Source organism: Osmerus mordax, chromosome 1 (genome assembly GCF_038355195.1).
Source record: "Osmerus mordax isolate fOsmMor3 chromosome 1, fOsmMor3.pri, whole genome shotgun sequence".
Lineage (NCBI taxonomy): Eukaryota > Metazoa > Chordata > Actinopteri > Osmeriformes > Osmeridae > Osmerus > Osmerus mordax.
In genome coordinates, this window is record NC_090050.1 from 21841350 (window position 1) to 21868849 (window position 27500).

The 27500-nt window shown below is 49.0% G+C and overlaps 2 protein-coding genes across 5 annotated transcripts; one reads left to right on the plus strand and one right to left on the minus strand.

Moving 5' to 3' along the window:
• Window positions 1-3550: 3550 nt before the first annotated feature.
• Window positions 3551-15194, plus strand: LOC136948688 (mitogen-activated protein kinase kinase kinase 12-like). The gene is given in 17 exon segments (XM_067242650.1): window positions 3551-4018; window positions 4020-4065; window positions 6296-6479; window positions 6768-6959; window positions 7564-7722; window positions 9412-9570; window positions 9964-10072; window positions 11836-11945; window positions 12114-12230; window positions 12453-12587; window positions 12730-13108; window positions 13110-13178; window positions 13180-13317; window positions 13319-13444; window positions 13774-13841; window positions 14254-14542; window positions 15111-15194. Coding segments are annotated over 17 exon segments (2832 nt in total).
• A 4005-nt stretch (window positions 15195-19199) lies between these two features.
• On the minus strand, window positions 19200-27082 carry LOC136959607 (poly(rC)-binding protein 2-like). 4 transcript variants are annotated; one of them, XM_067254130.1, is made up of 13 exons: window positions 26940-27082; window positions 25770-25919; window positions 25523-25546; window positions 25388-25420; window positions 25079-25195; window positions 24760-24891; window positions 24356-24484; window positions 23813-23887; window positions 23133-23174; window positions 22181-22253; window positions 21573-21625; window positions 21240-21409; window positions 19200-19627 (listed from the first exon to the last, which is right to left on the minus strand). In XM_067254130.1, exons 2-13 carry the CDS (start codon window positions 25836-25838, stop codon window positions 19591-19593), a joined length of 954 nt encoding a protein of 317 aa, XP_067110231.1. In that variant the 5' UTR covers window positions 25839-25919; window positions 26940-27082; the 3' UTR covers window positions 19200-19590. The 4 variants fall into 4 exon arrangements, with proteins under 4 accessions (XP_067110231.1, XP_067110118.1, XP_067110151.1 ...); XM_067254017.1 differs by having other exon boundaries at window positions 22181-22280; XM_067254050.1 differs by having other exon boundaries at window positions 23813-23890.
• Between the last annotated feature and the right edge of the window lie 418 nt (window positions 27083-27500).

Here is a 27500-nt window from a genome sequence, read left to right on the forward strand (position 1 = left end):
TCCACCCCTTACCCCCCAACCATCCTCCACCACACACACCCTTTACTCGCCTCCCCTTGTCACCTCCCTGTCCTTCCCAAAAATCACACGGACAATCTGGCTTCTCCCTCAACACCAAGCCCCTTTTTGTTCTCCACAGCCATTGGCTAAGCCCCTGGCTGCATGCCATTGCTCTGTAAACAAATCAACAACAGGACTAAAGCCCTCCTACAGGATGGTGAGACATAACAAGTCCTAATGCTCATCTTCCCCAGCCATCATAGGTCCTTGTACAGGACACCCTCATGCAGGATGGCCTGACAGGATTCCCCTAAACTGGCTAGCGGTCAGGCTATAGTCCGGATAAACGAACAGCTCATTTCCTTCGGAATGCAGAGAATTCTGTTCATGACTGGGGACTAAGAATGACATGTTTTCTGTGTCCATGGAAACGATATACATGAGTATACTCTGCATATGGCACACCTACTCATGAGAGTGAGACTGGCAGGGAGTTGTCATCAGCCAGGGACACGGCTGATGAGGCACTGGTCCCGGCCTCCCTGACAGGCAGGGAATCACCCTGGAACCAGATAAATAAATCAGAGATATGGAGAGTGTGAAGAGACTGCTGCTGAAAATAGAACAGTGTGAACATATACTGGTATATACTATGAAGGTGAGGAGAGCGGGAGGGTTCAGTTGTAGCAATGATGGCTGCCTGCAATGTCTTGTTGGAACCGTATTTCTGAGTGAACCAGAATAAAGACTTGTCTAGTTTTATGACAAAGCCTGACGCACAAACAGGGACAGAGATTAAGTGCACAGTAGCCTACGCATGGGGCTGTGTCTCCGATGTCTGTGTCCCAGTTTGGGGGGTTTCCCCTACTCTAAAAGCAGGAGAATGATGTCACCCTAATGCTCTAAGCTGTGTGGGGGTTTAATCTGAGAGACAAGGCCTGGATTTGGCATTAAGATCCAATAAGGGGCACATACGACCGTTTTAAACAAACAGACATAACGTGCTGAAACAGTGGGATTAGCAGATTTGTTGGACGCCCCTCCCCCTCTCTCACTGTGAAAATCCCGACAAGTTAGACATGTTAAGAACTCTCACTGGATATAAACTCCAGCTAACTCAAGTTGCCTAAATGATTTTATTTATTTTTTTACAACTTTCTCATGATCCGCTTCCCATTGTTGAATATGATTCATGCATACGTTGTTTGTCTAACACACATTTCTAATTAAAACGGGGACAATGACCCTGTAGGTTGTGTTTAATTAAAACAACAAAATCACATTTTAGGGTTCTGCTAGCATGCTTTATGGTTTCCGCAACATCTGGACTGGTCTCTCCCAGAACGGTAGTGTGTGTCGGTGAGATCACTAGTAGACGGAGCTCTTGATGCTTGCACGCGACAGACGGGCCAAGGACAGAGATTACATCCCAATTCTAATCGATAGAGAGTGTGTGTTAATAGGGATGAAGAGATTTGCCCGCTGTCCGGCCTTAATGCTGCATTCTTTGGAGATGACATCATTTTCATAACCTCACACTGGCTTATCCACGGTAGCCGCAAATAAACCCGTTACCTGCCGGCTGCGAGCCGATATTCGTTGTCAAGTCCACTTGGACACTACAGTACTCGTCACAGCACAACTATCTCCTGATAGGCGGGCATCAAAGTAGCGCTATCCCGCCCTCACTCTATACGCCAGATCAGCAGCATCTCTCCGCCTCCCCTCCGTTTCTCATGCAGTAAAGGTGAGACGCTCCGCGATATAAAACCCCCGGGGCCTCAGAGAATAGACAGCCTCGACTCACGCGCCCCCTCACATGCGGACAGAAGGATATGCTCGTGCAGATATAGATATTGATGGAGAATTTTAAGGGATCCTTTTGGAATACACGCGCAGGACCTCCATCGTTTGTGGTAGCCTTCATGCAGTGAGTGCAGCGTGCAGACTTACGCGCGGTGACACTGATTATATAAACAAAACCAAAGGAGCAAAGTAATTGTACTGTTTCAACCCTGTTGTGTCAAGAACAATTTATATTACCAGCAGGAAACAAGTAAATATATGTACTCAACAACAATGGAGTTTGCGACTTGATTTTGAGTGATACAACACCGCTTCAGGTAGGCTATTTACAAACACTAGATGTTGGTTGTAGTATAATGTCAACGCACATGACCATATTAGACTATTTGTTACACTTCTCAGTGAATGGTTTGCGTTGTAAACAATACCGACGACTTCTAGTCGGCAATACTGCTCAGACGCACCGAAGTCCGTGGATGGGAGGTGCGCATGCTGATGCTCACGCGGCTGTTCAGAGTGCGGTGTCTTTACGGCCACGGGCTGGTAGTCACCCCCTTCTGCTGTTGTTGTAAGACTGCAGCTGATGCCCCTATTACTGGCAATGGCTTTTCAGCTAGAAAACCAGTCACATGAAAATGATTTGTGGGATTATTCAACGAAGGGAGTTTCAGAGAATAGGTTTCTCATCACGAATCAGCATGCCATTGAATACAAATGTTGTGGTCTTCATTGTCCTCTCCCGTGTTAGAAAGAAGCGTTTGTGAAGGGACATTGGTCCTGCGGTCTATTCTGATTCTCAGAATCAATTTGTCTAAGTTACTGGCTCGAGGATTTGGTTTTACATCATGCAAGCAAGATGGAGACTGCATCAATTATTACTGAACTTAGTAACACATGGGGCAGGGTGGCAGCTCATCAAATCACCCCACATCCATCGTTTCACTGATTACAGGGCATCTAAATATCACTGAGTGGATTTTACATGGCTGAAATGAGATAGAAACAATTAGGTAACTGAAGTACCAGCATGCCACAGTGCCCAGCTAAGATACAGCTAAGCTACAGGAGACAGCAGTAGCAGCTGTAGACTCAAACAGATCAGTGGATGAAATTAAAAAGTGAGTGTTTTTATGTTTTATAAACCTTAGCCCCATAGTCAGCCAGACTGGTATAGGCTATACGTGTTATTTACATTTAGTCATTTAGCAGACGCTCTTATCCAGAGAGACTTACAGTAAGTACAGGGACATTCCCCCCGAGGCAAGTAGGGTGAAGTGCCTTGCCCAAGGACACAACCTCATTTTGCACGGCCGGGAATCAAACTGGCAACCTTCAGATTACTAGCCCGATTCCCTAACCGCTCAGCCACCTGACTCCTGTGTTATGCCAGACACACTGCCAACCTTACGCCAATAAACAGGACTAATGACTATGAGATGGGGGTGGTTTTGTGGTTGTTATGGTTGTGCATAGCTGGTTTCTACAGAAAGAGGATGCATGATGTAGGATGTGCAGAGAGCAGAGAATGTAACCTTGCCGTCTAAAAGCAAGGTCTTGACAGAAAAGTCTATGGAAATATTAAAGAATAAATATGTGTGTGCTGGATGGATATTCTTTGGTTCCCACCATGCCATGTCATAAAGAGTCATCCTCCCCTTCCTCCCGTGTCCCCCAGGCCCTGGCCCCAGTCCAGCCCCACTAAGGCTCCCCATCCCTGGCTGGATCAGGTGATAACCGGCTCCTCATGGCCCTCATCCACGAGCCCCGCGCCCCCTCCCCCTCTCTCTCCGGCTTCTCCTCCCCGCTCTCAGAGCCGCCCTCCATCCGCCGCCTGGACCCCGAGACCCCCGCCTGCACCCCCGAGATGGACCTGACCCCGCCCACCCAGTGCGTGCTCCGGAACGTTCTCTCCATCCACACAGGGGCGGCCCCGGAGCCCGAGGGGGGGGGAGGAGGAGGGGAAGGAGGAGGAGGGGGGCACACTTGCAGGCACAGCCCCACGCCGAGCGAGGAGCAGCAGGAGCACTTCGCCAACAGCGTCCTGAAGCTCCACGAGAGCGACGGAGGCACGACCCCGGGCAGGGGCGAGGGCGAGGGGCAGGACGCGGAGGCCGGAGCGGTCCGGAGCCAGGCGATGGAGGCCAGGCTACAGTGCCAGTCTGGAGGGGGCTTCCTGGAGGGGCTATTTGGCTGCCTGAGGCCTGTCTGGACCCATGATTGGCAAGGCCTACTCCACCGAACACAAACACAACCTGGAAGGTGAGCGAAAGAGACAAAGAGGGGTCAGTGCTGTGGGGGGGGGGGGGGAGAAAGAGAAGTGAGAAGTGAGGGAGGTTGAGTGATGATGCTAGAATCAAACAGAAGGGATACTAGAGAGAGCTGTGCCACTCCATATGACAGTGTGAAAGGCTTTAAAGTGCAGGTCTACGTGTCCAAAGAACCTGTTAGCGCTCCAAATTGTGAGGCATTGATATGCTAATTGCATCCCAAGTACCATTATGTGTAATTATATCAACAACCAGTTACAAATGAGACAACTCACACAAAGAAAGACCTTGTAAACAAACACTCGTCTGCTAGCTGGTGTTAGCTAGCTGCTGTAGCTGGTGTTGTTCCTCATGGCTCCCTGTGGCTCGGGTGGTCCCTCCCCCCTTAAGAGAGAGCGGTCTCCCAGTGACGCGCTGCTGTTTATGTGTGCAGACGCTACAATAGGCCCATATTCCCCCAGGACCCCTCCACCAGGCCCGCTTCATGCATTATTCATAACCACGGACTGACCCTACCCCTCTCATCACTATGAACACACACAGACACACAGACACACAGACAAACACACTGTACTGTTCATCTTTATTAACCGACGCACACATAGATCTTCTGGTGCACAGCCACGCAATCAAACATAGTCCCCCGCACACCCCCTGCACCCCTCATCTCTATTAGAAAGACGCTCGCACACAGACGCACACATGCTCACTCACGCACACACACACCCACGCATACACACACACACACACACACACTATCTCCACAGACCAAGCAGCCTGTCTGGCACGAGCTCGCAGCATCAGGGGAGGAAGAGAGCCTCCTGCTTTCTTTCACCTCTCTGTCTCTACCTCTCTGATATTTTATTACCCCTTTGACTCCCCCCTTCCTCCCCTCCTCTCCACCCATCCCCCTCTCCACTCCCTTTTATCAGGTCCTTTTATCCCATCACAGCTAGTCTCTCTCTCCAGTGTGTTTCCCCTCAGAAAGACAGAGTTACTGACTGGCTGTGTAACAGAACATTGATACAACTGAGGATCATTATGATGTTTTGTAGCTTTGTAGACCTGGTCTGACTGGATGGGACATTCAGGCTAGTATAGAATAAGCCTTCCCTCCTTGGCTCTGGGGACAGTAAGCCATCTTTAAAAATCCCCAAATGTTCATTTTATTAGCTTTGTTAACAAGAGATCGGCCCCCAGGAAAATAAAATTATTGCTATTGAATTGAAACGCCAGGGATTTTGATTCCCTTCAAGGTGGAAATGTTTAACAGACTCCTGATGGGGCAAAGTATTCCCTAATCAATCACTGTACTGTACAGCACACAAGCTCATCAATAATTTATGGCATGCTGGTTAATATGATGAATTCAGCCCAGAAATGGGGCTGTGACTGAAAGGATATTATCCCCTCCTAGCAGAGGCAGCAGCACCACGGTACCCTCTATTAGCTGTCTGTCTCCCCAGCCTTCCTGCCCCTCTCACCCCTTCCCCGGGGATGCCTCCCTCCTGCTCCTCCCCCTCTTCCTCCACTTCCACATTAGCCTCCCAAATCCCCTCCACCCTCCGCCCTCCTCGTCTCCCCCGCCTGGCCCCCAACAGAGTGGAGGGCTCCTGTTACAGTGCAGCTCCACAATGGAGATAAGCAGGATTTAGGGTTGGGAGCGTATTACACGTGGCAGATTACATTTCTCTGTCTGTCTGTGAGCGCCCGAATCTGGGGCTGAGGTGGGGTTCAAGTGTGGTGTGTGCACACACACCCACACACAGACGCATACACACACCCACACACACATACATGTACACAAGTAGGCAGGTGTTAAAATGGATGTTTCTTTCTCAGGTTCCATCTACCACCAGTATACCCAGCTCATGCATATTCATGCTGGTTAGAGTGAGTTATTACTGCATCTGGTTTATAAGCCTAATAATGGGTTGACATCAAAAGAAAATAACAATTCATAATTAATTAATCATCAGATTAGCTCATCTCTCAGTAAATGCATCTTAGGCCAACACAAATCCTTTATCATCTTTTCTCTCTCTCTCTCTCTCTCTCTCTCTCTCTCTCTCTCTCTCTCTCTCTCTCTCTCTCTCTCTCTCGCTCGCTCTCTCTCTCTCTCTCTCTCTCTCTCTCTCTCTCTCTCTCTCTCTCTCTCTCTCTCTCTCTCTCTCCTCTCTCTCTCTCTCTCTCTCTCTCTCTCTCTCTCTCCTCATCATCAGAGCTGTGGGAGGTTCCGTTTGAGGAGATCTCTGACCTGCAGTGGGTGGGCAGCGGGGCGCAGGGGGCCGTCTTCCTGGGGAAGTTTCACGGAGAGGACGTGGCAGTGAAGAAAGTACGCGATCTTAAGGAGACGGACATCAAGCACCTGCGCAAACTCAAACACCCCAACATCATCACCTTCAAGTGAGGAACTGCTTCCATACGAACATAGTTGTCTATTTATAGTTTTAGGAGAGAAGAGTCATTCCAAAGGTGCCCTTCTTTAGTTCCAGTTGAAAGCTCTCCATGACATTTTTAATAATTAATTGTGTTTCCTGTTAGAATTGAATTAACCTTTTATTTCTATGAATTGTTTTTCTTCAGGAGGTTTTCTCCCAGGAACAACTAAAGAACGTGTCCATCTCTATGGTAGAACTTTCTCCTATTCTGTGTGTTGTTCTAACTCTGGGCTGTTTCTGGTTGTCCCTCCAGGGGTATCTGCACCCAGGCTCCATGCTACTGCATCCTGATGGAGTACTGTGCCCAGGGCCAGCTGTACGAGGTGCTGAGGGCTGGCCGTAAGATCACCCCCTCCCTGCTCATGGAGTGGTCCATGGGCATCGCAGGGGGCATGAACTACCTGCACCTCCACAAGATCATCCACAGGGACCTCAAGTCTCCCAAGTAAGGGTCACAACTGCAGGACCACGCAGGACAATGTGCTGTGCTGTGCTTTACTATACTATACTATATTATACTGCACTACACTGTACTGTACTGTACTACACTGTACTGTACTGTACTACACTGTACTGTACTACACTGTACTGTACTGCACTGTACTGTACTACACTGTACTGTACTGCACTGCACTGTACTGTACTGTACTGCACTGCACTGCACTGCACTGCACTGCACTGCACTATACCATACCATACCATACTGTACTGTACTATACTATACTGCACTGTACTATACTATACTACACTGTACTGTACTGTACTACACTGCACTGTACTGCACTATACTATACCATACCGTACTGTACTATACTACACTACACTACACTACACTGTACTGTACTGCACTGCACTGCACTGCACTATACTATACTATACTGTACTGTACTATTCAAAACTTTCCTTTGCTATATTACACTATGCTATACTATACTCTACCATATTACACTATGCTATACCATACTAACTTCTAGTGTAGCTCCTTCCAGTGTTCTGCTGTGTGTTTCCTCCACAGCGTTAGAACCCGTGTCTCTGTGTTTCCTCCACAGCATGCTGATCACGTACGACGACGCGGTGAAGATCTCCGACTTTGGGACGTCCAAGGAGCTGAGCGACAAGAGCACCAAGATGTCCTTCGCTGGGACGGTGGCCTGGATGGCTCCCGAGGTCATACGCAACGAGCCCGTCTCTGAGAAGGTCGACATCTGGTAAGAGACAGTGTACCGTACACTGGGGGACGCAGTGGGTCATACGAAACATGCACACACACACACTGTACATTGTATAATGTCATTTTCCCTCATGGTTTATATAATCTGTCATTATATCAACATTTGATCCTATTAGTTATACTCTGCACTATACACTACAGTATCATATTACTAGATAAATCTATTCAGTTCTGTGTACAGTGTCAAATTGCACGAAATATTATACTGTAGCCCTACCGCATTAGATGGGTTGCCCTGAGCATAGCCCCATCTATCTCTTTCTCTCTCTGTCTTTCTCTCTCTCACTCTCAATTTTTCTTCCATCTCTCATCGTTTCTCTCCCTCTCTCCCACCCCCCCCCCCTCTCTGTCCCATCTCCATCGCTCTCCTCTGAAAGGAATGCTGGTTAATTTAATAATTGATAGGCCAGATGCTGGAGCTGTGCAGAGACAGGAACAGCCCTCCCAGACCTGCTCTCTGGCCCAGGGCCAGTACTGCGTTAGCAGAGAGAGCATCATGGAGGCTCCAATATACCAAGGACAATGAACAAATTCAGTACATATAGTAGGCCTATGTCTAGTATAGTATGGTGTAGTTTACCATACTATCCTAGATAAGACTGCTCTAAACTAGACTACAATTGTCCATGAACGTGTATGTTTTCATCTGTATTTTCAGTTGTGTTTTCAACATGATTCATCTACTGTGGTCGTAATCTGGGAGTTCAGATTTTGGTTCACGTCGCTCAGTCCTCCGATTTGGCCCAGGTCTCTTTTGCACTCCTTTTCCTCCCTCTGCCCACCCCCCCTCTCTCTCTCTTTCTCTAACCACTGTCTACTAGATTACATTATATAGGTCTACAATAGACTTGTGAAATAATACTTTTGTCTCCATCTCTCTCTCTCTCTCTCTCTCTCTCTCTCTCTCTCTCTCTCTCTCTCTCTCTCTCTCTCTCTCTCTCTCTCTCTCTCTCCCTCTGGGTCATGTTCTTTCTGGCATGTTGTCTAATATATTCTGTACATGTAGTAGCTTTACACTTCACAGTAAAGCGCTCCATGAACGTGCTGCGATGCTGTGGTTGAAACACGGACATTGATGCCCAGCAGGAGACTATAAATACACACATACTGTAAACACAGCGTCACAGACTCTGTTCCCTTCCGTGCAACGCTATTGCTTCATAAAGCTGTCTCCATAGCAACTCAGGTACCATCAACAACAAACCCTTTCCTTAGTTACCCTCCTCTAGTGCGGTTGCTCAGGCTCCTAGCTGGCCGTCCTGGGCTCTGTGCCAGTCGGGAGCCTGGGCGTCAGGCTGGCGAGGGCAGCATGCCCTGGGGAACATCACCAGAGTCTGGCCTGGCTACACACACAGGGGCTCAACCACTGTCTGACCCCTCTACGACAGACATGCTCCTACACACACACACACACATATAGATACACTGTCTATCTGCTCTACAGCTCTCATGCAAGGACACATACCCCCCCCCCCCCCCCTGTTTATTAACAAGAGCAATTATGTTGGTCATCCGCAGTGTGGTTATTTATATCAGTTTCGATGTCAAATGTTTTAGGAGTAATACTTGACTCACCTCTTTCCTTTTCCCTCCCTTCCTGTTTCTCTCTTTACCCATCTGTGTCTCTCTCTCCATCCCTCTCTCCCTTCCCTCTCTCCCTCGCCAGGTCGTTTGGGGTGGTACTGTGGGAGATGCTGACAGGAGAGGTGCCCTACAAAGACGTGGACTCCTCAGCCATCATCTGGGGGGTGGGCAACAACAGCCTGCAGCTGCCCATCCCAGAGAGCTGTCCTGACGGCTTCAAGCTGCTGCTCAGACAGTGCTGGTGAGGAGAGGGGGGGGAGAGCGATGGAGGGGCGGAGGGGCGGAGGGAGGGCTAGCAGGAAGAGAAAGAGAGTGAGGGTGGTAGAGAGAGAAAGAGAGTGAGGGTGGTAGAGAGAGAAAGAGAGTGAGGGTGGTAGAGAGAGAAAGAGAGTGAGGGTGGTAGAGAGAGAAAGAGAGTGAGGGTGGTAGAGAGAGAAAGAGAGTGAGGGTGGTACAGAGAGAAAGGGGCTGAAAGAGGTACAGACAGTTTCAGGGATGGAGGGTTGCGGATGTGACAGAATGAGGAGGATGGAAGGAGAAGGGGATTTAAACAGTGTATTGGTGAAGACTAGGCTAGAGGTGGAGGGATCATGGTAGATGTGTGTGTGAGAGCCCTTTGGTTTTGTTCTTACAGGAGCTGCAAGCCCAGGAACAGGCCTTCCTTCCGTCAGATCTTACTGCATTTAGACATCGCATCTGCCGACATCATGTCCACTCCACAGGAGACCTACTTCAAATCCCAGGTGCCACCTTTTCTCCTCTCCTCTTCTCTTCTCTCCTCTCCTCTCCTTTCCCATCCTCCCCTCTCCTCCCCTCCCTTGTCCTCTCATTTCCTTGATTCCTCTCTCTCTCCTCTCCGCTCTATCCCTCTCTCGCAATCTGCCTTATGTCGAGAGGGAGTAGATTTATGGGCTTCTGAAGGACAAGTGCCCGTTGATCGTGTTGGATACATGCATGAGATTACACATGCTCCCCTGTACAACCCCACCCACCCACACAACGTCCATCAGTATTCATATCCTTTATACAGCATACAAATCTTTGCCTCTCTACCTGATTGTACCTAATAATAAATACAAATAATCTCCCTCCTCTTCCCCATTTTTCTTTCTTTCCTTCATCCTCAGACATCTTGGTCTTGTCTGCACTTGGTCACTCCTCCCCTCCACCCCGTCCTCCACCCCGTCCTCCATAACAAGTCCTCTCTTTTTTTTGTCCTCTTTCTCCTTCCTTCCCTTTCTCTCACTCCTCTCATTCTCTTGCCCTTCTCTCTCTACTTTCACCCCCCTCTCTCCCCATCTCTGCCTCCCATCCCCCCTACCTTCCCTCTACATAATGGCTTTTCTTGTGACGTTAGAAAGGAGTATTTTCTGCTCGAGTATATTGATTTCTTTAATGGGAGGGAGGGTCTGCGAGGCTGCAGGGAGGCTGCAGGGAGGCTGCAGGGAGGCTGCAGGGAGGCTGCAGGGAGGCTGCAGGGAGGCTGCAGGGAGGCTGCAGGGAGGCTGCAGGGAGGCTGCAGGGAGGCTGCAGGGAGGCTGCAGGGAGGCTGCAGGGAGGCTGCAGGGAGGCTGCAGGGAGGCTGCAGGGAGGCTGCAGGGAGGCTGCAGGGAGGCTGCAGGGAGGCTGCAGGGAGGCTGCAGGGAGGCTGCAGGGAGGCTGCAGGGAGGCTGCAGGGAGGCTGCAGGGAGGCTGCAGGGAGGCTGCAGGGAGGCTGCAGGGAGGCTGCAGGGAGGCTGCAGGGAGGCTGCAGGGAGAGGGTTGAGGCCTGCAGGCGGAGGAGAGTGCTCACAAACTCCATTAGCTTAATTAGAAGACACACGCACACACACAAACCCCTCACTCACTTTAAAACCCCATAGCAATTTGATGTGACAGACAACTGCAATAAAACGCCAGGGCACGGGAGAGACCGTCCACGGGGCGGCTTCATCTCTGTCGTTCTGCTTCATCAGCGTGTGGAGGATCTGTGTGCTTCTGTGTGTGTGTGTGTGTCTCTGTGTGTGTGTGCTTCTGTGTGTGTGTGTGTGCTTCTGTGTGTGTGTGCTTCTGTGTGTGTGTGCTTCTGTGTGTGTGTGTGTGTGTGTGTGTGTCTGTGTGTGTGTGTGCTTCTGTGTGTGCGTGTGTCTCTGTGTGTGTGCTTCTGTGTGTGCGTGTGTCTCTCTGTGTGTGTGTGCTTCTGTGTGTGTGTGTGTCTCTCTGTGTGTGCTTCTGTGTGTGTGTGTGTGTGTGTGTGTGTCTGTGTGTGTGTGTCTCTTTGTGTGTGTGCTTCTGTGTGTGTGTGTGTGTGTCTCTCTGTGTGTGTGTGCTTCTGTGTGTGTGTGTGTCTCTCTGTGTGTGTGTGCTTCTGTGTGTGTGTCTCTGTGTGTGTGCTTCTGTGTGTGTGTGTGTGTGTGTGTGTGTGTGTCTCTGTGTGTGTGTGTGCTTCTGTGTGTGTGTGTGTGTGTGTGTGTGTTCTAACATGGCTGTTCACCGAGGTTGTGACTAACTCCTGTTGGTCCCCCAGGCGGAATGGCGTGGAGAGGTGAAGCAGCACTTTGAGAAGATCAAGTCCGAGGGCACCTGCATCCACAGACTGGATGAGGATCTGCTCGTACGACGCAGGGAAGAGCTCAGGTGAGGAGCAGACTGACTGACCCAAACAGACAGACAGGCTGACTGACTGCTTGTTACACAGGCCGACTGACTGGTTCACAAAGAGACCGATGGACAGATAGACACACAGGTTAACTGACTGACAGATGCACACCCCGTATAGCAGCCTGTGTGTGTGTCTCCTGGCAGACATGCCCTGGACATCCGTGAGCACTATGAGAGGAAGCTGGAGAGAGCCAACAACCTGTACATGGAGCTGAACGCTGTCATGCTGCAACTGGAGCTGAAGGAGAAGGAGCTGCTCAAGTAGGACTACACCTCCCACAATGCCTTTCAGTTTGGAGTTGTTTGTAGCTTTGTCATTTGAAGGTTTGAGTGAAGGATTGCAAGGTTGAGTAAAGCAGGAGATACAGAGAGAGATTGTTTTGTTGTTGAGCTGTACTGTTTTACTCTCTAACAATAATCCTAACTATATCCTACAAAAGTTACTGCTGGTCATTGCTTACATTCGATGTGTATGTGTGTCAGGAGAGAGCAGTCCCTGGACAAGAAGCATCCTGGCTGCTTCAACAAGCTCTCCAGACAGGGAGGGAACTCCAGCTCCATGGAGAAACTCATCAAGAAGCGCAACGTTCCCCAGAAGCTTCCCTCCCACAGCAAGAGGTGAGGCGAACACCTCAGGAGAGGTGCCACGCCGGAAAAAGAAACAACTGTCAGCTACTGACAAATGTCTCCCATGACAGAGGTCACAGAGGTGGGAGTTTCTTCTCTAACATCTCGTTATCTCTGCTCCCTGTGCCTGCAGACCAGACCTGCTCAAGTCAGAGGTGATCCTCCCCAAGCTGGACTCCTCCATGACCCAGGTGACCATCCCCTCCTTCCCCAACAGGGGCTCCACGTCCCCCGGACGCTCTCGCAGGGCCAAGCCCCGCTACCGCAAGGCCGGCAAGGGCAGCAGTGGCGACCTGGCGGGCCTGAAGGCGGCCTTATCCTCCACCCTCTTCTCCTCCACAACCACCACCACCTCCCTGCCCAGTAAGCAGCACTTGGACCCCAGCGCGGCCCTGCGGGGCCTGCAGCACGACCTGCTGCTGAAGAAGATGTCCTCCTCCAGCCCGGACCTCATCTCCACCACGCTGGAGGCGGAGGGGCGCAGGAAGGGCCACGCCGCCGGCCTGGAGAGGGGGGGGGAGCCAGAGCGCTTCGGCCGGCCTGGGAGGCGGGGGCACGGGCACAGGCGACGGCGGGGACGTGGGGGGGAGGTGTCGACGACCAGGCGGAGACGCCACCGCGCAGCGACACGCCCAGCGAAGACGCCGTCTCCATCCCGTTCTCCAGCAGTCCGGACTCCCCCTGTGGGAGGGGGGCGGCGGCGGGGCGCGGGGCGGTGCTGGGGGGGGCCCCGGCTGCCCCAGGAGGCAGAGGAGAAGGAGGAGGGGACGGGGAGCAGTCGCTCCCCCAGGAGCCAGCGCCTCACCCCGGCAGCCCTCCTCTACAGGGCGGCCGTCACCCGCAGTCAGGTGAGACCTGGAGGCTCTCTGGAGGACTCAGACACAACCAGAATTCCTGTAGCCCTCACAGTTAATTGAACAGAGAAACTCTGCCTTTACCCTGGTGTGTTGGACTCGTGCAGGGAGACAAATCTGCTTTGTCTGCCTGCCGCTTGGTTATGACAAATTAGGATGAGAACACTTGTTCAATGTCAAATCAAGTAACAGTTCTCGAAATTCTTTCATTTTCTACTCCACTTGTAGGGCCTTGCCGCCATATAAAGCATTTTCACCATAACCGTACTGATGTTCTGTATTCTACTTGACTCTACTGTGCTCTACTGTGCTCTGTTCTCCAGAGACGTGGCGTTTCCTCTGAAGAAGAGGAGGGGGAGGTGGATAGCGAGGTGGAGTTGCCACGGAGACGGTAAGGGTTGTTACAGTAAATGCTAGAGATCAACTGTGTTTAATCAGAACAGTTTATTTTAGCTAAGCAATTAGTCATATTCCGCTTGATCTCACACAAGCAAATGCAGAACCATTCCAGTCTATTTTAGATCAGCAATTACTGTCATATTTCACTTGATTTTAGACAAGCAAAAACAGAAATATTCCAGTTGATTGCTTATTTGACGAGCCATGACCAGTAAATCTCAGTCTCGACAGTTCAGAATCAGAATTAGCTTTATTCTCCATGTAAGTTTACACGAACAAGGAATTTACTGTGGCAGGAAGGCGCCTACGATAAACCTATACGAATCTTAAGTAGAAAAAGTTGAAAAGTAGAACAAGTACGACAGAACCCCAGTTTGACGTGCGTTTCCTGTCGCCCCCTTCAGACGGCCAGTCAGCATGACCAAGTGTCAGTCCCTCTCCACCTTCAGCTCCGAGAACCTGTCGGTGTCGGACGGCGAGGAGGGGAACACCACCGACCACTCCCACAGCGGCACGCCCGACGTGGTCAGCACCAACACGGACGAGCGGCTGGACGACAAGAGCGACGACCTCCTCTCCCAGGGATCGGAGATCCCGGCGGATCCGGGGCAGGGCTCCGACGGGCTGTCGGAGAAGGAGGCTGCGCTGCGGCAGGTGAAGACCCAGCTGAACACCGGGCAGAACCACTATGAGGTGGGACCGGAGACATAGACAAAGAGAGAGAGAGAGGGAGGGAGGGAGAGAGACTACAAATAGACAGAGAGAGAGAGAGGGAGAGAGACTACAAATAGACAGAGAGAGAGAGAGAGACAGAGAGAGGGAGAGACAGAGAGAGAAAGAGAAAGAGAGAGAGATACAAATAGACAAAGAGAGAGGGGGATAAGAGAGAGAGAGAGAGAGAGAGAGAGAGAGAGAGAGAGAGAGAGAGAGAGAGAGAGAGAGAGAGAGAGAGAGAGAGAGAGAGAGAGAGAGAAAGAAAGAAAGAAAGAAAGAAAGAAAGAAAGAAAGAGAAAGAGAGAGAGATACAAATAGACAGAGAGAGAGAAAGAGAGAGAGATACAAATAGACAAAGAGAGAGAGGGGGATAGAGAGAGAGAGAGAGAGAGGGAGAGGGAAAGAGAGAGAGAGAGAGAGAGAGGACTACAAAAACCAGAGAGATTGAGAGAAACAGACAAAAAGATAAGCTCCAACACCAAGCACATGTAGTACACCGTACCATGTGTAACCTGCTCCCTGCTAACCTGTCTTGTCCCTCACCCAGGGCCTCTATGACGACTCAGACTGTGACAGTGCTGAGCTGGACCACTCAGGGAGCGCCGAGCCCATTCGACCCCCCAACTGGTGAAGGAGCTCAAGGCCAGAGAAACATGGACCAGGCCGACATCCTCCACGGCCGGAGATACATAGACCTCTCCCCTCACCCATCAAGGCCACGGATACCTAGACACCCCACCCTCCAACACTCAACACTCACATCTACCCAGACTCCCTGGCCCCACAAGGTCACATCTACCCAGACTCCCTGGCCCCACAAGGTCACATCTACCCAGACTCCCTGGCCCCACAAGGTCACATCTACCCAGACTCCCTGGCCCCACAAGGTCACATCTACCCAGACTCCCTGGGCCCACAAGGTCACATCTACCCAGACTCCCTGGCCCCACAAGGTCACATCTACCCAGACTCCCTGGCCCCACAAGGTCACATCTACCCAGACTCCCTGGCCCCACAAGGTCACATCTACCCAGACTCTCTGGCCCCACAAGGTCACATCTACCCAGACTCTCTGGCCCCACAAGGTCACATCTACCCAGACTCTCTGGCCCCACAAGGTCACATCTACCCAGACTCCCTGGCCCCACAAGGTCACATCTACCCAGACTCCCTGGCCCCACAAGGTCACATCTACCCAGACTCCCTGGCCCCACAAGGTCACATCTACCCAGACTCCCTGGCCCCACAAGGTCACATCTACCCAGACTCCCTGGCCCCACAAGGTCACATCTACCCAGACTCCCTGGCCCCACAAGGTCACATCTACCCAGACTCTCTGGCCCCACAAGGTCACATCTACCCAGACTCTCTGGCCCCACAAGGTCACAGAGATTTGGTCCTGGACTGATGTCTGTACAGCAGGCCAAGGCCCCACTCCTACCACCCCACTTGAGCCCAGAGCCTTGCAAAACCACCTCAACTCCTCTCTCGCTGCCGTCTCTGACAGCAGAGGACACTGCTACTCTACACATTCTGGTAATAAAGACTCTGTCTATTTTTCATCCTTGTTACCGACACGTCCGTTGTTTTTACGTCAATGTCCATGAGTGTCATATATATATATTGAATTATCTGTGAACTGTCTCATTCACTTATGTCACTATGGAAACCCAAGAGGGTGTTGTAGCGTTCCGTTCATGTCGACAGCCCTGGCCCCAGCCCTGGTCCTGGCCCTAGCCCTGGTCCTGGCCCTAGCCTTGGCCCCGGCCCTGGCCCTGGCCCTAGCCCTGGCCCTAGCCCTGGCCCCAGCCCTGGCCCTAGCCCTGGTCCTGGCCCCAGCCCTGGTCCTGGCCCCGGCCCCGGCCCTAGCCCTGGCCCTAGCCCCGGCCCCGGCCCTGGCCCTAGCCCTAGCCCTGGCCCCGGCCCTAGCCCTGGCCCCGGCCCCGGCCCTGGCCCTAGCCCTGGCCCTAGCCCCGGCCCTGGCCCTGGCCCTGGCCCTGGCCCTGGCCCTAGCCCTGGCCCTAGCCCTGGCCCTGGCCCTAGCCCTGGCCCTAGCCCTGGCCCTAGCCCTGGCCCTAGCCCTGGCATTGGCCTTGGCGTTGGTGCTTGCACTTCTGTTTAAGTTGAACTGATTTCAAGTGGTCATTTGGTTATGCTTTTTGAATTTCCTCTCGAAACCGTTATGCACAGTTTAATTTATTGTGAGGAAATTCATTTTCTAGTATTAGAGCTGAAATCAATGTTTACATTTATACGATTACGTTTGTTTACATTTTTTTATTATTTGCATCAGGGATTCAGTTGTCATTTTATACAATCTGTACTTTACTTGTTTTAAGATGTTTGTAAATAGGTTACCTCTTATATTGTATAAGGAACAAATCTACGAGTCAAAGCGTTGAGGCTGTCAAATGAAATGGTGCTTATGTTGTCCACTAGATGGCTCTGTTGAGTTAAATGAAACCACGGACAGTTGAACGGAGAGCAATGAACAAGCAATATGGCCACTCTAAACCAATCCCCTCTCATGACCTACAGCCTGCATCGTTCAAGGCACACTTGCTTTTGTAAATTAACTATTGATTTGGTATTGCAGTTTTCCATAATGAAATGCAATACTACCCAGCATTTTGGAACAAAACTTCACCAATGTGTGTGTACGGTGTCACTAAAGCATGCTTGTAATATAGTAAGGGTCGTGTATATTGGCCAATGAGCAGTCACAGCGGAAGTGACTCAGTCCGAGGAGGAGAATCACCACCACAACAACACAACGAGCAGTCAACTGAACAGATGTCTGACAACTAGGCCATGAAAGGTGGAAAAAAAAAATAGATAGCCTTTTTCTGTTTTCTCTTGATGAAACCACAAAATCCCCTTCTGAAGCTTGGATTGGTCACAGCTGTGTCGAGAAGCACACCCATCCAGTCGTGTTAGATTCGAGATGGGGAAGCCTGGCTGATCTGTAGCCTGACAGGGCTTCCGGCAGGTCTGCATCCACTGTAAGGTCTGAGCCTTAAAAGAACAGCTCACTGATATTTTCAGGTTCTAATGTTAAGATCCCGTTCGAAGACTTTGATGCATCCTTCTTACTTTCCTTTGTTGAGGTGACGCAAGATCTCTTTAAAGGAAAGGAGGGACGGATAGTAAAGACATTCAAATGGGTCACACCTGTGTGCAGATGTAACTCTCCAATACCTTCATGTGGGAAAGCATTACATCAACTACTGTAACTTTGATGGTGCTCATCACCCAATTACTCTGTTTCATTTTTTTTCAGGAATATGATTGAATGTGTTTGAATAGTTGAGTAAACTGTTACAGCTATATCAGATTTCCCAACCCATGTGGTTATTGTTGAGAAAATCTGATATGATTGATGATTATCAAAGCAACTAAGCAGGTTACATTTTATAAGCTACAAATTGGCAGCTCCTGTGTTCTTGACGGTTTTGTAGAATCCATGGTGTTCTTCTTTAGACAGCTCTCCATTTGTAAAGATAAAAGGTTCAGTCCCCTTTGAGCATTAGACATAAGAGATATTTCTCGTTAAAGTAACGATCTAGAATCTGTCAAATGTTGCCAACAAGCAAGACTACTGCCCTCTGCTGACTGGGATGTGGACATGCATATTTCTGGTACGCTGTCTCAAAACAACCTCCTTTGGAAATGAAATGTTTGTTTTTATATTGCATTATGTATTGTAACTGTGTACAATAAATATATTTAAGGAACAAATTAAGATAAATAAAAACCTCACTGTCTAAAACCTGATAACCTTTACGTAAAGAGTTTGTGGAGACTAAGTGAAGAATCACTGCACACACAGAGTTGTAGTTTGAGCATTTCACATCTTTATTATTGTCTTTAACAATGTTGTGGCACCCAGGTCTACAGTTTATCCAAAAAAAAAAAAAAACGTGCACAAAAGTAGTTTTTTTTTTTCTTCCTGCAAATAATAAAAATAAAATCTTACTCGAGCAAAGCAAAGAGCAGGAAACTAGTGTCAACTCATTACCCTTTCTCTGTCTAGTTTCAATTTAATGATTCAGTTCTTAATCTGATTCACATTTACAAACAGACCACTCAATGTTTAGGAGTCAATCCCCCTTTGGTAGTTAAAAAAAAATATTTTCTTCCATTTAAAACAAATATTCCAACTTTTTTTTTTTTTTAAGTAGTATCTTTACAAAAACTGAGGCCCATCCTCTCTGGACCAGAGCCTTCAGCCCAAGCATTCCCCAACCCTTCCCCCTCCCACTCCCAGAAAAAAAGTCTAAACAAAAAGATCACATGGGCAAAAGGGGCAGGTGGAAAAATAGGAATGACAAAAGAAAAAATAAGGGTTGTTATGGTGACACACGGTTATCAATTATTCAAATGGATGTGGAGCATTAGCCTCGTAGTGTGAGATGAGGTCTGCAGTAGCCGTTCTGAGCCTGTACAAGCTAGTGCCCCCCTCCACCGCTGTGACTTACTGTGTTCTCCCCCTTTAAAAAAAATGCACTAGGACATCACAGGGTCTCACAATCATGTGACTTTGACGATATTTTAATGGGTGAATAACTTGGGGGTGGGGGAGAGGATTGGTGGTGGGTTAGGAGGGGAGGAGAACAGAAAAAAACCAGGCAATCTATATTTTTGAGACTTTTTATTTTTCCTTTTTTTTGTCTTTTCAGTTTTAAAGAAAAATCTGACTGTACAGAACTAAAGCTATGCCTATTCAGATTTTTCCACCTCTACTCTTTTGTGATGGTAAAGAAAGATGGGAGAGAGAGGGAGTTTTCCATCCAACAAAGAAAAAAAAAATCTTTAAAACCTCCAACTGGACTCAAAAGGGAATTAAAAACCAAATTCTGAATAAAAACAAAAAATAAATAAATGCAGATCAAATTAATGGAGAGGGGGGGTGACATGACTTCAACCAGAAAACAAAATAAGGAAGTTTATATAACTAAGTTGGAGAGTTGCATTGAGCACTGTAGGGGAGCCGATGGTGGAGGGGGGTTAGTGCAGTTGCAGTGTGATCAGTTGGCCGCCAACCCGGTAGCCTCAGAGGAGAGCCTGGAGAGAAACGACATCGAGAGACCAGGGGGAGATCAGGAGCCACGCTGACACCACAACATTCACTTTCTGTACAGCATTCCCTCTGCCCCACAGAACACCCATCATCCTATTCAGACCATGAAGTAGTCTCCTAACCAGCGGTCAAGGCTGTTTGGGTCTGGTCAGCGATTACTAAAAACTGTTTGCGGGTTTCTGGGCCAGTTTGAACTAAAAAGGATTTATTTGCTTATTTGATTTGAAAAACAACAGCATGGATTCTGTAACAAAGTGTGGTCCTGGAGAACCAAGTTCTGGTACACAATTGGTTTTCAAAATAAACTGGATCTTCAGATGCTTCTGACAAACCAACATGAAAAAGGTGTGTTTGATATATATACCTGAGGGTAGAACCGGTCTAGGAAGGGCTGGGAGGGGACTTTAAACAGCTATCATGACTGAAATGCTTATTACATCTAACAAGAACATCATGTATGGTGGCTAGCATATGACCGTGACTACAATTCCACATGAACGAACATTTCACAATGAAGGCAGCCTATACTGTTAGTACTACATATCTATGTATGGAAACTAGATCTACGCTAAAGGAAGTGAACAGGTGACATGTTAAATAAGGGGTGAGGGGGGGCTACCTGAGCTCAGAACAAGAGAAAACAACAAGCTTTAGTAACAAGTCCAAAAGTGTCCATGCAGATTAAAACGACACAAAAAGTTCCATAGAAAGATCAGACTCAAGTGTCCTTATAGTAAATTAGACAAAAACATGAAGTGTAACCCCAATAACTATGGAGAACCAGTTATATCTGGCTGTTAGCGTTAGCGTGTGGTAAAGCCACATACAAAAAGCCGGGCGATAACAGAGGAGTTAGCATTCAGCAATCTGCACTGTGTGCCACTGCGATCCATTAGTAAGGGGACAGCTTTCGCCTCTTCGACTTGGAGCCCAGCTCTGAGGAGAGCTTCGGAGCGTCCGGGCTGACCGAGTGGGCGGAGTTACTGGGGGCAGAGCCACTGACTACATGGAGGGCCAGGAGGGGGAGGGGCTTGAGGCTGAGCAGACTGGAGACACAGGCGGGAGAGCTGGGGAGTGGGGAGTCAGAGGAGGAAGAGGAGGAGGAGGAGGGGGGCCCTGGAGCCGACAAGGACAGAGAGATGGAGGCTGAGGGGGGCACCACACAGTAGGAGGAGGAGGAGGAGGAGGAGGTAGCAGTAGAGGTAGCGGCAGGAGAGGTGGTAGTAGTAGTAGTAGTAGAGGTGCTGAGGGTCAGGTCAGGGGTCGAGGAGGAGGAGGGAAGTTTAGAGGACTCTACACTGTAGAAAGAGAGACAAGGAGAGAGAGGGACACACAGTCGGGATGGGTTACAGGGTAGGCTGGTGAGTATGGAGGGGTGGATGGATGGAGGGAAGGGGGGGGGGGGGTATCAACATAGGCACACACTGATAGCAAGTCAGTGAGAGTCTGACAAACAAGGAAATGGGTAGAACAGCTGACCATTAGAGAGAGATCTCATTGGTGGACTGAGTCTAAATTGGACTGAGATCCATGCTATAGGTAGCTGGGGGCTAAAACAGCATTTGATGGGCGTGTGTGTGTGTGTTCATGTCTCACCTAGCGTTGATGAGGTACTCTGCCAGGCTGATGCTGGCCGGAGAGCCGGTGATGGTGACCTGCCGGTCAGCAGAGCCGTCCACTGGGTTGGCGATCTTGATCTGGGCGCCGGACATCTGCCGAATCTCGTTGATCTTGGAGCCCTGGCGACCGATGATGCACCCAATCAGCTGTGGAGGAAAGAGTACATGAATAAACCAACCAATCACATACGATACTAAGAAGTACAGAGCAAGGATATGTAATCAGATTAAACTAAAGACATGATGGTCACGATAGTAATGAAGTTGAATGTATCAGTAGTAGAAGGTAACAATAAATACAGGCACTTACATCATTTGGAATGGTCATCTCATGGGAACTGGTTTGCGCAGAGGCATCCATACCTGGAAAAAACAAACACTTAAACAACGTTCTCTTAAGTCATAAATCAGCTTAACCAAGGCTAACCTTTCCCCAGGACACAAGCCAAATGTCAGAATCCTGGGGGCCAGCTGCAGTCCCACTACAGACATCAACCCCAAACCCTAACCTCTAGCCCCCACACCCCAGAACCCTAACCTCTAGCCTCCACACTCCAGAACCCTAACCCCTAGCCCCCACACCCCTAACCCCTAGCCCCCACACCCCTAGCCCCCACACCCCTAACCTCTAGCCTCCACACTCCAGAACCCCAACCCCCCAGAAACCCAACCCCCCAGAACCCCAACCCCTCACACCCCAACCCCTATCCCCCACACCCCAACCCCCCAGAACCCCCACACCCCAGAACCCCAACCCCTAGCCCCCACACCCCAGAACCCCAACCCCTCACACCCCAGAACCCCTAGCCCCCACACCCCAGAACCCCAACCCCTCACACCCCAGAACCCCTAGCCCCCACACCCCAGAACCCAAACCTCTACCCCCCCCTAACACTGTAACCCATGAGCACAGCCTACCGGTGAAGCCCTGGTTGTTAGGGGCGATGGGGAAAGGACTCTGCTGCATGGCCAGCTGGTGAAGCTTGGTGAGCTGTGGGGAGATAGAGGCAGAGGAAGACTATGAGAGCGAGAGAGGGGGCGGGGATAGAAATGGGAGGGGGGGGAGAAAGACGGGACAAGAACCATGGTCAGTAAAAACAGAACACAAGACCACTCAGTCTACTACACAGGTAACTGTCATGTGACTCTCCTATAATCCTAGTTCTGGCTCTGATACCCCATAGATATTCAGCATCATCATCACAAGTGCAGGATGCATCTGTTGGAAAGCTTGGCTTGACGTCTTCCGCCTCACAGGACTACAGGGAGTGTGGAAACGCTTCTGAGTGACGGCGCTCTCCTACCAAAACCAGCCAACATGGTCACTCAGACTGGAGCCCTACACCTGGGGAAGGTAGACCCTGCCGTGAGGGGACTACCAGCCAGAGAACACCCAATACCGGACCACCACCTCCAGTGAGTTTCGGCAGGTCATGTGACACCAACAGACGTGGGAGATGTTCCTACAGGCACTGAGGAGGAGGAGGACAGGGGAGGAGGAGGAGGGGGGGGGGAGGAGCTCAGCTTCTTCTCTCTGTTGGGTCTCATTTCCTGGGTATGACTTCACGTCGTCTGACTGTTACTTTAGCAGCTACGTTGTCTTGTATACAGAAAAGTAGCACAATGCTGGTAGGGGACAGAACATTGACTGAGCGTGGACATGAAAACAAACACCCGTACAGCACAGGATGGGGAAGGCATGTCAAGGGGGCACAAAGCAATGCATGGATGTGCCGTTAATGCACAGAGAGCGAGGTTAGACATCACTGAGCTACTACCTATGGTGAGTGTGTGTGTGTGTGTGTGTGTGTGTGTGTGTGTGTGTGCGTCAGGAGACAGGCAGTAATGGGGAGATGACAGCAGGACTTACATCGGGCTGTGGAATCGCGTGCTGTCCTTGAACAGCATACGCCTGTAAAAGAGAACAAACACGTGAATGACTGCCCACTGACGGACAACCTCCCCTTGATGAAAGCCGTTTAAACTGCAGCACAACGTTTGGTCCATGCCTTGAAAGAACCCCCGTAAAACCAACGACAAACCTATTTTAAAAGTCTTGTCAAAAGTCTCGACACTGTCCGATGTTAAAAGTAGAACATTTAAAAATTATACAAGATCGACTAACAATAAGGTTGTTAATATTTCAATGAGCTCTGCTTTGTGCCTAGCAGAGCAGGGAATGATGGTGGTCTAGGGCAGTGGTTCTCCATCCTGGTCCTCAGGACCCCCTGCCCTGCATGTTTTAGATGTTTCCCTGCTCCAACACACCTGATTCAAATGAATGGTCGTTATCAGGATTGAGAACCACTGGTCTAGGGAACCCATTTCCTCTACACAGTGGAGACACAGAGAGGAGTGAACTGGCCTAGATCTCAGACTGAACTCCAGAGCTCATGTTGTGCCCAAACTGAGAAACTCAGCATGTATCTGCCTGGCAAGCTAAAAACACAGTTTAATTTATAAACATTTTTTTATTTAAATAAAATTCTGAGCGGAAGACACATCTTGTTAGCATGCCAGAGAACGAGCCACTAGCTGCCCTGTCAGTACCTGTCCTCCAGCGAAGATGACTGGGGATCCTGAGGGCTTGGGCCGGTACGGGATGGTGACCCCTTTAGGGGGAGACTGCTCAGAGGAGAGAAGAGAAAGGGGAGGAGGAGGTACACAGGAAGAAGAAGGGCGAGTAGAAGAGGAACACAGAGAAAAAAAAAGTAGGAGAGAGAGAGGTGGAGAAGTAGAAATGGAGAAGTACAATGGAGGGTGAAAGATGAGAAGTAGGGAAGAGGGGATGAGAGAGAAAAAAGAAATGGCGAGAAGAGTTTAGAAAATGGAGGACAGAGAGAAGGAAAACGAAAAAGACGGAAGGGAATAGGATTGGATTTCACTTGAAAATGTAAAAACAGGCAGGCGAAAGAACAACAAACCTTAAGCCAATCAAATCTCATTTGTGAAATAAATTGCGGGGTTACTAAACATAATAACAGGTCTCGAGTCAGTAAGTTATTTTCTGGACAAGAGGGTGGAAGCCTAAACATGCCTACAGTAATAACAGAGAGCAGGAAGCTGAACACAGCAGCACAGGAGTCCACTTACCTCCAGCATGACCACACAGATCTGCTTTACACACTCAATGATGGACTGGGGAGTGCCGGCAATGGTGATGGCTCTCTCTGTGGAGTTAGGAAGCATGTCTCCTGCAACCTGTACCTGAGCACCTGTCGACTGAGGAGAGGAGATGGGGGGGGGGGGGGGGGGTGTAGGAGGGAAATCCTGATCAACCACATGCCTGTACGTAACATTTCAATCCTTAATTCCTCTGTTAAAAGAGGAAAATACCATTGTTGTCTCACATAACCAGCCTCGCAGAGATCTCTTGCCCTGGGTGTTTGTGTAACCTGAATGTTTCTGGCCTACTACCAGCCCCACCACAGCGCCACGACCAGTGCTCCGCGGTGCTGGGTCGCATGCTGGAGCTCCCTGCCTGTGTGGAGCTGTACCTCGCGGATCTCTTTGATCTTGCATCCTCCCTTTCCAATGAGGGAGCCACACTGGCTGGCCGGCACCACGATGCGCAGGGTGACCGGGGGCTTGCTGGTGGCCGTGCTGTTGGTCATGGAGCTACTGATGTCCTGAGGGGGAACAGAAGAGATCACAAAAGGTGAACAACCTTAAACGTAAAACTAATGTGTGTGTGTATACACACACACATATTAAGTGTTGGGAGTTAGGATCTCTCATTGTATTTCTGCCAGACAATGAGGCGTTCCCTCTAGGGAGCCGTGTTGCTTTGTTAAGGCACTGGGCCCTGGTGACTACCTCCTCCAGCTTTTCAATGATCATGGAGAATGCTTTGAAGATGGCAGTAGTGGGACCAGCCAGGGTGATGATCCTCTCTGGGCAGTTTCCCTCCGAGATGTTGATGCGAGCACCACTCTGGAGAGGAGGAGGAGAGGAGCAACGTTACATCCAACTGAGCCTCTGGATCCTAGACATGAATCACTAGCAATCACCCAGAAACAAGAATCTTCCATTGGCAACAGAGAACACAACATACTGCTCAACACGCTAACAAAGCAGAACACAGGAAGCTGTGTGATCATCAGAAAAAGTAGTGTGAACTCTCACCTCCTCCCTCATTTTCTTCACAGATTCGCCTTTCTGTGGAGACAAAAGTATGGTTAATTAAACACTGCCGGTAGTGTTAGATCCACAACTAATTGCAACGCAGAATGAGTCATTTCAACTGAAACCAGAACCAACCTTGCCAATAATGCTTCCAACTTCCTGAAATACAAAAAAAAAAATATGTTGACACCACCCAATAATTTCAGCTAATTCATGTGCCACATAAATGGCTCTGTATAAGAGCGTCTGCTAAATGACTAAATGTTAATGAAATAGTACACATATGGACTGCTACCATCACAATCTGAATCCAGCTTGTTAATGTGGACAAGATTATGTAAATGAAAGACTTTACATATCTACATGTGCAGCAGAAGCTTACCTTTCCATGCATGAGCAACCTGATGGTCAGGGTGACATTGAGTCCTCCTTCGATGACACCGGAGTCCATGATTACCACAGGATGGATGGAGATCTTCTGGCTGGTCAACGCTGTTGTTGGGGTCTTTGGTCACTAGGATGGATCTGAGAACTAAAAACCAGAGCAAGGTCAGGATCCAGACACAAGCAGTTTAGGCTTAGAGTTGCTGACTCCCAACAGGCGTCTATCTTCTAAAACAACCACCAACCTAATGTTTTCACCGTTTGGTGTAAACGCAGATTGCACAAAAACGCAGACTGCGTTTAAGAAAACCCTGAACTAGTAGATTTTTAAATAAGATTACAGTACAGAGACCCAGCGAGATAATGTACTTATTATTTTACCGATCAAAACGGCTGGGTTGTGTTAGACAACTTTTGAAGATTGTGTTGGCCTGCATAGTTGATGTCAGACAATGCCCGGCAAGCTAGTTCTGTAGCAGATCATTAAAGATAGTCCACTTAGCTACCTAGCTAGCGCTGCCCAACTGGCCAACCCAAGCAATGTTAAGCTTACCAAGATAACTAGCAAAATGCTTATTTTGATTTATTGAAATCCTTTTTCAAGGCCAAATAAATTATGAAAATATTGACCAATGTATCAAATATTCTATATTAGTACGATGCAGTTCAGATCATATCCAATTTGTTATTTGGCACGCTACCCGCACTGGTAGTTAGCCGCCATAGCACAGCGTGTAGACTACGTAGCAGATACTAGATAGCTAGAGCTAGCTAGCTGTGAATGAAGCATGTGTTATAGCTAACATTAGCTAGTCAGCAAGTATGAATGACTGCACATTTGTCATTTAACTCTAGCTATGGATATAGACGGAGAAAGTCTGATTTCTCATATTCGGCTTACTCTGAAACCAATTATTAACATTGAATCTATTCGAAACAAAAGCTATGTCGCCTGTAAATATAACACGGTTTTAATGTGTGTTGGCTGTTTTGCCGACTGCGTGCTCGTGCGGCCTGACAATTTCATGTGAAGCCCGTCGTTAGCCTACTAGCTAGGTAGCAAGCTAGCCCTAATACTACGACTCAAGCTAGCTAACTAGCATGTTAAACGCCGATCAATTGCCTACAGTCATCAAGACAAAAATACACATAAAAAAAATAAACTTACCTATTCCTTATTGTAAGATATGTTCGGGGGAAGGGTGGGGTTTTAAGGGTAGAAGGGGAGAGGTTCGGGAGGGTAGAAACCCGGGGGAGAGTTTAGAAAGGATTCGGGGAAGAGGGAAGAGTGATGTGAGATCTAGCTCCACTCCTTTACACAAAGACAACAAAAAACCACAACCCCTGAACTTTCGCTTTTCACAGAACCCTCCCCCACGCGCTTCCCCCGCATAATCTTTGGCTGGGACAAACTGTGCCAAATTTACCAAAATATAATATAAGTGTATTATACAGAATTGAACTGAATTATGTTTAAACAGAAAGTTAAAAAAAAAAAATCCTGGATGCTAATGATTCATGTCGCATCAAATATGCCTCTATTTTGTTTTCTGGCAATAACTAGTGTTTTGTTATTTATTTGTGTTCATACACTAGATTGTTTGATGCTTTAGTGGTTAATAACATTAAAAAATGAAGCGAATTTTTTTTTAAATCTCTGCCCCTTTCCATACTGTACTGTGGCCAGTGAAGGATCAGGAAGTAGGTTTTCTGGAATTATCCTCCATGT